At 32.8% G+C, this 10,538-nt stretch overlaps 1 protein-coding gene across 1 annotated transcript; it reads right to left on the bottom strand.

The window, feature by feature from the left end:
* Positions 1-2,089: 2,089 nt before the first annotated feature.
* LOC115724085 (ATP-citrate synthase beta chain protein 2) lies at positions 2,090-7,843 on the bottom strand. Its single transcript, XM_030653541.2, has 17 exons — positions 7,675-7,843; positions 6,601-6,720; positions 6,383-6,485; positions 5,662-5,727; positions 5,445-5,568; positions 5,170-5,304; positions 4,955-5,015; positions 4,777-4,853; positions 4,395-4,550; positions 4,177-4,305; positions 3,942-4,074; positions 3,721-3,848; positions 3,511-3,616; positions 3,339-3,415; positions 3,164-3,234; positions 2,782-3,066; positions 2,090-2,416 (listed from the first exon to the last, which is right to left on the bottom strand). The coding sequence occupies exons 2-17, from the start codon at positions 6,698-6,700 to the stop codon at positions 2,341-2,343; spliced, it is 1,827 nt and encodes a 608-aa protein (XP_030509401.1). The 5' UTR covers positions 6,701-6,720; positions 7,675-7,843; the 3' UTR covers positions 2,090-2,340.
* Between the last annotated feature and the right edge of the window lie 2,695 nt (positions 7,844-10,538).

Genomic DNA, 10,538 nt, shown 5'->3' on the forward strand with positions numbered 1-10,538 from the left:
TAACACAAATGTAGAGGAAGACAAACTCTATAGAAAAGCAAGCACATATGTCTACCTTCATAGATTCCATCTGTTACACGAGCTATGGTATTGTACATTTCATTAGACATCCCACCCTGTAATGGAAAAGGAGAATTATTTCCTCTGTCACTTGCACTAGAAGGTTATAAGAACACTTTTTTTTGAACAATGAACATACATTTTATTGAAAAATAATATGAGAGTAATACATCATGAAGAAATGATGGAGAATCTATTCAAACTAGTTCACTATCCACCACTCTAATTCATGATTAAGAATATGAATTAGTAAACTAGTAAAATCTCTAACAAAGATATTTGTAAAAGATGAACTGTTCTTCAGCAAGATCAATTAGCAGAGAAAGACTTAACAAAACAAGAATTCTATGAACAATTAAAGAAAATAACAGCCAAGAATGAAGTGGATTGAGCTATGATCAATGTGATTCATTACTCAATACCACCATGAATCATGAAGAAGCTTTATTGATGATCTTTAATTACAATAACAGAGAGAAAAGTAGTGATCCAAGCCACTGTGACAATGTAATCAAAACTACAAATTGACCTCACATGGAGAAGCTATTTCAAGAATAGACAATTTATTTTCACATCCCTCCATTCTCTCTAGAATAGGCTCGATCACTTTTCTTTCTATTTCTTTTTGTGTATCAATACAAGTCCCTCAACTAAAAATAGGTTGTAGTATGCTATTTATAGAAGTTGGTTGAGGTAGTTAAGTAACTAACACAGTTAGTTAAGGTTAGTTGGTGATGTGGCAGGCTCAAAGTCCTTAACTGTCTTAATTACAACAATTTCCACCTTAACTGAGATACTTTGTGGAGATGAGACTTAAGCTTCTTCAATGTTGAGTAAGTTTAAACAGTGTTTAAACTTGTCTAGGGCGAAACATTTTGTAAGCATGTTTGCTGGGTTGTGATCAATACTTATCTTCCTTACTTGGACTTGGTTGCTGGAGATGATATCTCTGATGAAGTGCAGCTTTATATCTATATGTTTTGATCTCTCATGATGCATAGGATTCTTCATGAGATAGAGTGCACAGTGTATAATTGTTCTCCAGAGTTTAACCCCAGCTCAGTGGTGAAACCCTTTAGCCATAGTGCTTCTTTAATGGCTTCAGTTGCAGCTTCTGTTGAAGACAGAGCAACAACTTTTTGCAGTGTTGCTTTCCAACTGACACAGCCACCAAGTATTGTGAACACAAAATCAGTGAGAGACCTCCTTGTGTCTAGACACCCAGCATATTCAAAGTCTACACAGCTAGTGACTACTTATTTTGTAAATGACTCATTTCCAAACTTTATTCTTAAGTCTACACAGCCAGTGACTATTTCTGTTGAATTGGGTATGAATGGACATACAAGAATTGAAACCTTAGAGATTATTATCGCTATTTTTTTAAATTGATAATATATGAAAGTAAACTTTTTGAAAACTTCTACCGTAATTATCTCAATAAATAATAAATGAGATAACCTTATTATATCCAAACGTTTCATCTCTATACATATCTCAGTCTCAATTTCGTTTATTTATTTATATTATTTTCTTATCATTTTTAATCTAATGCAATAATATATGAGAAATGCTAAAGGGCACCAGTGGTGCCTAACACCCTCCTATGTGTCAATATCGCTATTGGTCCACCTAAGTATCGGGTCCCATATAATTTAATATAATAATTTTTAGAAAGTATCGCTAGCCAATCGCAACGCTACATGTCGAGAAAGTATTAGACACCACTAGTGCCTAATAGCAATGCTCATAATATATATATTTTTGATAAATAATTTAATATTATTTATTGAACATGAACTTGAAAAAATTGTGCAATTATTTATGACTCGTATTTTTTTGCTGGGGATTTGTGAGTGGTGTTTAAAAGATAGTTTGAACAGTCTATTCTGCTTTTTTCTTTTTGAAAGTACTTATAGCAACTAAAAAACAAAAATGTTAACAATCACACGCAATATACACATCGTTCCTATGTGATATGTTATTTGAGAAAGTTTGGTACTCATTTTTACAATTTCTTATTTCCATATTTAAGTCGTGAAAAATTGCGTTTGTTTTAATAAAATAGGAAGATAATGTTTATCTTTGTGAACCTTTTTTTTGTTACAACTTACAGATAGAGAATTATACTTAGCTTAGCTCAGCCATTAGCATTACAGACACTAAACTAACAGCAGAAATAACTGTCTCAGCAAATCGGAGACTAAAAAAAATTAAACAAAACAAACATTGCTCGGGTAAAGCAGGTGGGTGTGGCATGAAAATGGGGCTCAACTTCTCTCACTTGGTGTAAAGAACGTCCTCCCATGGGTGACGGTAGAGTGGCTGCTTCAATCTCTTCTGGTCAAAGGTGTGCCTGATTGATAACATTCGATAACATAACAATTAGTTAGTATGGAACTTCAAAATTCTAATTTGAAAACAAAAATGAAATAAATGCCATAGCCAGGCATCTTATGGTAAGGTGTACGGTAAGATGTATATGGTTCATCTCAAAACCAATTGGGCAATGTCTTATGTAGGCTTCTCTAACAAAACTGATTTCTTTTGTCACCAATTATTTATGTATTTAGTTAAGCACATAAAGTTTTAAGAAAATCACCCCTAGGGGATAAAAAGACAAGTTAGGTCATAATCTTGACTGTTGATGCGTCAAGGGTTAGCAACATACACGATGAACCGCACAAAAAACTTGTAAGAAATTGATTCTAAGTTACTTACCCAATTAGACCAATGGATCGGGCCAGCACAAAGAGACCGTTCAGATAACCGATTTCAACAATCTCATCGATCTCTTGCTTGGTGAACATTCCACTTCCAGCAAGGAGATCCAAGAAGAGGGACCCAATTGCACCATCTACGTTGAGGACCAGGTTGTTTGCCTTTGAGAGGGTGTATGTTTCAACTTGCACTGCATATTCCATGTACTTGACAGAAGGGAAATGTGTGCGTGCAAACTTCTGAAGTAGTTCTACTCTCTTGTCTCTGTTGTCACCTCTCTTAATCCTTTTTGGCAAACAAAAAGAATAGTGTTCAAGGCGTTAAAAAAACTAAACGAGTGCATGGCATTATGAATAGACAGACAATAAAGAAGTCTCCATACCTGTGACCGATTCCTGGCACACGGATACCCTTCTTCTTCATACTTTCAACAAATTCATAAGGTGTAAGACCCTGCAATAACATGAAGATATAAGCTGGGTAAGTGTACAAAAACATTTTAGCGGCAAGGCACTGAGTTATCCCAATCAGTCATTGTAGTTTGATATAGGATTTACCCTGTCATAAGCATCCTTGAAGTAACGAGCAGCATCATCAATGGCACCACCAAAACGTGGACCAATCGTAAGCAAACCTGTTTCATCAGATCATCTTTTATTTCTCTGTAGATTGCAATAATATGCTGGCTTGCGATTTCGAGAAACAAAACAATCAACAACAACAATTTACCTGAGACAAGGCTGGAAACAAGGTCCTTTCCAGCCCTAGCTGTTACGATAGTGTTATGAGCACCAGAGACACAAGGACCATGGTCGGCACATAGCATAATGCATATCTAATCAACAATAAATGCATTAGTTACATAGCCCGCAGTATAAAATTTTGCATTAAGAATCAAAAATCAAGACAATGCAAAATTTATACAGATGAACAATCTACCTCAATAAAGTGAGTACAGTAACGGGGGAGGCTGCGTTTGAACCATAAAAGAGAAATAACGTCACCAACACCATAGCCTTGTTCAACAATGGAAGACATAGGAACGCCAGCATAACATGGTTCTTCGCCTGCATAATTAAAAGAAGAATTTCATCAGCATTAATCTGACAAACATTCTTAGAAAATTGAGCAGAATGATCAGTATCTAGTTCAGGTAGTACCTCTGTCATCAGAGATGGTAGAAATAATATGAGTTGGAGCACGAACTTTTCCACTCTTGATAGCAGTGTTTAGGTCTTCTGGAATTTGAGGAGGCTTGATTTCCTTGACAGGTGAAATCTTTCCCTCTTCAGCCTGAGAAATTAATCAAATATGTTAAGTAGGAAGCATGAACATTAGTGAATAATTTATTAAGCCTTCTTTTGTCATTTTCGGGTGGAAAGAGGAAGAACTAACCAATTTTTCAAAAGTCTCCTTGATTACAGCTTCAAAAGCTTCAAAGGAAGTAGGAACAACAGCTCCTGCTTCCCTAAGTGCTTGATTCTTTGCTTGTGCAGACTCCAACTCTCCACCACTTTTAGCTCCCTGATTTACATAGCGTAAAAGATTAAAACAAATTGAACATTTTACTAGGTCTATAAATATCAATTAAGAAAAAAAAATATTTAACTTACAGCATGACCAAATTGTACTTCGGATTTGAAAAGGCGTGCACAGGTTCCACTAACCCAAGCAACCACAGGTTTGTTCACCTTCCCCTGTTTTAAAGCTTCTACCAGAGAATACTCATCTCGTCCACCAAGCTCCCCAAGCACAACCATCATCTTAATCTGCGCCAGTCAATCAGATTAGAATAAATTGACGATGAACAAAACATGAGAAGAAGTCTGTGAGGAGGAGACAATCATTTTTATTTTCTTTTCCTAATTTTTTTAGTCATGCAAAATGACCAGAGTCTACACAGATGTAATCCATTTTCACCCAAGTAAAAGAAGAAGAAGAAAAATTGCACTTCTGTCACCAGAACTTAAGGAGCAGATGATAGCAATAAAGTACCTGTGGAATATTGTTAAACCGCAGAACATGATCAGAAAGAGTGGAACCTGGAAACACATCTCCTCCAATAGCAATTCCTGCAATGGTCCAACATTTCCAAATTTTATTACATCCTTACCTTAGCGAGCATAGTGTAGGGGAAGAGAAACTTTACAGAGAAGCAAGCACACATGTCTACCTTCATAGATTCCATCTGTTACACGGGCTATGGTATTGTACATTTCGTTAGACATTCCACCCTGTGATAGAAAAGTGAAATTATTTTCCAGGAAAATGTATACAAAACTAGTTACCAGTTGAAAATCAAAATATTATCAACATGTAGATGCAGCTGGTCAGCAAATTCATAATGAAAAACAAAAGAGATAAAGAGGAGTCGGAGTGTATACTCACAGATTTGGAGACAAAACCAACAGATCCGGGTCTGTACAGCTTGCACTGAATTATGTTATCGATTGTTCCAGCTGTGTCACCAATCTTAAAGGCTCCAGCTTGAATGCCACCAACAGTGGCTGGGCCAATAACAACCTGCAAAACCAGAGATCATCAATCTCTCATCTATCAACTCCTCAACTTGTAGGGAAGTAAGATGTATGAAAATCTGACAACATAATTAGTTCATCTTCATAATCAGTTCATTGCAGTTGGCATTGCAGTAGTTCTCTCACCTTATTGTTAGACCGTGCATAAGCAATCAATTGCTTAGCATCTGACTCAGGTACACCTTCAGCAATGATAGCCACAACTCGAATGGTTGGCTGCTTCAGTGCAGACATTGAAGAAGCAGCAGCACTGGAAATGAGAAATAAATAATACATGTTCATTAATAAGAACTTATGTAAGACTTCAAAATTCTAATCGTTAATGAGCATAACAAGTACCCACCTTCTAAATGAAGCAAAGTTGATAAAGACATCAGCAGTGGGGTGTGCGGCACAAGCTGCTTCAATGCTACAAAAATTAACAATATTCAATATGAAGGTAAGCCAATCTTAAACTCAGAAAAGAAAGGCCAACTAATAGTATAGTCCATTTTTAAGATGTTCACTAGCCCTAAAGTTCCATCTTCGAAGTCCATAGTAATGTTACTACAATCGTGCATGCAAAGGATGAAAAAACATGTTTTGTGTGTTTTTGTGCTTGATAAATTAAAAGGATATGTGAATCTCTTGAAAATCAGTAGACATTAAAATTAAAAATAAAATATATAGATTTGTGTGAAAATATATAGATTCACATGTGCCCGTGCCCACATGAGCATGCTTGTTAATTTATGTACAGGGGAGGCTAATTGAAATAATTAATCGGTGTAATAAGTCTGTCATAAACAAATTTTGAGACTAACATTGAACAAAATCATAAAAAATAAGTGTGCATCAAATAAAACTTATTGTATAAGTTATAAATTTGTGTGCTCGCTATATGGTTGTGAACAAGCCATGTTAGAATGTAGGACTTAGAAGAGCATAACACAACAGTACACTCTCATCTTGCAATTGACGTTCATGAACATTTATTTATTTATGACTGTCTTAGATTCAAATTAAAGCAAATAAAGATGTATGAAACATGAAAACAGAACGTGAGAAAGAAAAGAAACACATACGTTGAATGGACTGGGATGGCTATTTCTTCTTGACCAAAAAAGAGTTTCTGAAATCCCTCAGCACCTGGGTTAATGATTCCAGCAACTGATGGTGTCTCCCTCCCTACATACATAAGAATATAAAAAACTTATAGTACAACTGAATAAAAACACAATAAAGACAACATAAGAAACAGTTTTTTGCATTATATAATATATATATATATCCCTATACATACCACAAAGGAAGTCAAAATCGAGCATCCGCTGGATTGGAAGTTGCTTATAATTGTAAAACAGAGCTTGTGTGGTGCGAGAGAACAGCTGTCCGGTAGCCATTGCGTTGAATCAAAGATAACCTGTAAACACAAATGATAACAATTTATTCCTAATTACCAGGTTGCAGTTGAAAAGAACAAAGAACAGGAATAACAGTTATAAGTGTTATGACGGAATAAGTACTCAAAAGATACACCCAAGATACTAGCGAGAAAACCAAGTTCCAATTCTTATCAAAATACAGAACAACCGTCATGCTTCCTCGTGTATCTTAGGTTGGAATAAACAAAACATGATTGTAGTACAATTAATAATTTCCAATATTTTGATACACTAACAGGCTAACAGCACATGATCCAATATATAAACTACGAAAAATTACAAAGATTGACAATTCAGATAGAAAAATAATCAGATAAACAATAATTCTGCATACACAAAGAGAATATGAAAAAAAAAAAAAAAGCTCAAAGAATCTCAGCTACAATATTCAACAATTAGATCTATTCTAAGGCCGGCAGCTCTTTTAAAAAACACAATTTAAGTGTTCCATAAATAATACTCATACAATATAAGCATATAATTGACCACATGCATGAGTAACATATCCGTACAAACTAACGATAACTACAGCATACCAAATCAGAAAAAAAAAAAAAGAAAAGAAAACTCAACTAAATCAGATCTAAGGAAAATCAGCAAAATGCGAGTAACAAAACCAATATATACAGATTCAAAGACCAGCAATAGCAACCTAAAGATTCAATTAATAAAGAACCACCACCAGATCTCAACCTCTCACATAATGCTAACCCTCAACTACCTTAATAATATATTTAACTTCAAACTTCCACCACTAAACAAAAAAACAAAGCATGAATCAATCGCAACTTCGAGCACATCGACAGAATCTCCCAACACAAAGAGCCAACATAACAGATCCAATAACTTCGCAAAAACAAGAATTTCTCTTTCTTTTCTTACCAAACGAAAGAATGAAGAGAGAGAGAGAGTGAAATCAATGAAAATATTACCTCTGGCGACGCAATTCCGTGGCTTCGGCGGAATCAGCCAATGGAATGGAGTAACGAGAGAGAAAGAGATGTTTGTTTGTTTGGGAGCTTAGAAAAATGGAAATGAAAGGGTTTATATAGTGAAAGAAGGTTAGGCCAGATCAAGGGAGCTACCACCAATCCAACAAGAAGAGAGAGAAAGAGAGAGGGAAGAGAGAAGGTTGAAGGAAGTCATCACGTGGCGCAAGGTAGTTAGCTCACTCACTCATTTTATTTTATTAATATTTTATCTTTTGTTTTTTTTTTTGTTGTACAATATTAGAAAATCAGTTTTTTTTTTTTACATTTAGAATAAATTTTGGAGTCATTGGGAACTTCTATAATTCACCCTCTTAAAAGAGATACACCGATACATCTCTATCTATTTTAGTATCCGAAATAATTTTTTAGTCAAATTTTTTCTCATGGTCATGTAAATTATACTTATATAAGTCATCCGGCAAAATTTTAAGAAATTCGAAGAAGTTTAACACGCCAAAAATTGCGTTCAAGTAGTGTGTTGCACGCGTGTAAAATAGACTGTTTGAACATTGTTTTCTATATTGTAAATTATTTCAAATTTCTTAAAATTTTGTAGGATATCTTAAATAGCTATAGCGTACATGAATATGAAAAAAATGAGACTAATTTTTTTTTCTAGATGCCGAAACAAGTAGAGGGTCCATCAATACATCCATTCTAAGGGGTGCATTATAGAATCACCCTACAATATTTTAACTATTTTTTAAAATTTACAGATTCAGTTGTTCAAGTTGTTGTTCCAATAATTTTTATATAATTTGTCAGGTAGATTTTAGTGGCGATTTAAATTATTTCGATGGTTGCTATGTGAGTTTCTACGTGGAATTCCATAAATTTTTTTTATGTTTATTAAAAATAAAGTTCAAACAATTTATTAATTTTTGCAAAAAAAATTATTTTATTTTATTCGTGTGAAATAAATTATTTAAAGGTTGTTTTTTATATTGTAAATTAGTATAAATTTTTTGAATTTTTTATAAAAATATTTTAAATAATTATAATATATATAATAATAAATAAAAAAATAGACTAATTTTTTTTTCAAAGAATCTAAATATTTAAAGATGCATCTTTCTTTAGTATATATTAGAGAAACACCCTACAAAATTTACTAGTATATTACTATTATTTTTTTTTCTTTTAAATGAAAATAGAAAACACGAGAGGAGAGAGAAAGAGAAATTGAAGTATTGGTCGCTGGCATGGTTGGGAGGGTGTTAGGTGGGATCTATGGACTAACGTTGGCTTGACTTGGAAATGTTAACTATTTTTTCACTTCATAGTTATATTATACCTTCCTTCATTATCTTTATGTTTTTTTATAAAAATATTAATAATAAAATCAAAGTGTTGGTGTAGCATTGGTGAATTTATGGGTGTTTTTATCTAATTCAATCATATTATTTTGTTTGTAGACCATTCCAGTTGCATATTTCATATTTCGGATCTAACCAAATATATTCAAACCTCCTTAAAAATTAACTATTAAAAAAAAAAGAATAATTTACAGCGAAATTCTTTTATGTTTTATTTTTTATACACTTAATCTTTTTTTTGTGGCAAAATCCCCTTATATTTTAGTATTAATAGACTTAACCCCCTTATCTTTTTTTTTAAGCAAAACTCTCTTATATTTTAGTTTTAATACACTTAACCCCTTATTTTTTATTTTGGTGGCAAAACCCCCTTGAGTTTACTTTTTTTTACAAATTTAAAGTTTTAGTTAGATATTACCGTTAATACTAACTAGATTACCACTGTATCGAGTTTGAAGTTTTACTGTTACATATACACAGGTGTATACAGTGGTCATCCAATTGATATTTAACGGTAATATTTAACTGACATGTCAAATTTGTAAAGAAAAAGAAACATAAGGAGGTTTTGCCACAAAAAAAAAAGATAAAAGGATTAAGTGTATAAATATTAAAACATAAGGGGATTTTGCCACAAAAAAAATATAAGGGATTAAGTGTATAAATATTGAAACCTAAGGGGGTTTTGCCACAAAAAAAAAGATAAGGGATTAAGTGTATAAAAGTTAAAACATAATGAGGTTTTGCCACAAAAAAAAGAGGGTTAAGTGTATAAAAATTAAAACATAAAGAGGTTTACCGCAAATTGCTCTTAGAAAAAATATTACTGTAAATTGGTTATTATTCTTTTATCTAAATCTTAAACTATTTATTAATTGTAAATTTAAAACAAAATTAATAATTAATAATTATTTGAGATAGAGCACATGTCTCTTAGTCACATATTAACCATAGATTTTTAGTGATCTTGTTAGATCTAACAAAATAGCATGCATTTAGCATAACAAAGGCTGTACACACATAACAATAACATAATGCAAATTTTATTAACAAGTTTGTGTTCTCTTAATTTACAATGGATGGTTGCTTATAAGATATTTATTTTTCAATAAAGATATGTGAGTACAAGTCCTACACTAATGACAATCTTGTTGCTGATGTAAATTTTGATGACAATGTAGACATGTTAGATAATGTGGACACATTTTTGACAACACCAATCATTTGAAGATCGTCAAACACTAAAAAGAACATAATTTACTAAATTAACAACACGAAAATGTTAAATTAACAAAATAATTATGCGAACATTATAGTTGCAAAATATAAATTTATGGCTGCAAACTAATAGTGGTTTTGTTGTTGCATAGCATAACGGTTGGATGCGATCAAACATGATTGTTTTACTAATAATTTTTTTTTTCTAAGAAGATATTTTACTTATAAACATTTTTACAATGACAATTTTTACAAAACACTTTGTACTAT

This window comes from Cannabis sativa, chromosome 9 (genome assembly GCF_029168945.1).
Source record: "Cannabis sativa cultivar Pink pepper isolate KNU-18-1 chromosome 9, ASM2916894v1, whole genome shotgun sequence".
NCBI classification, from domain to species: domain Eukaryota; kingdom Viridiplantae; phylum Streptophyta; class Magnoliopsida; order Rosales; family Cannabaceae; genus Cannabis; species Cannabis sativa.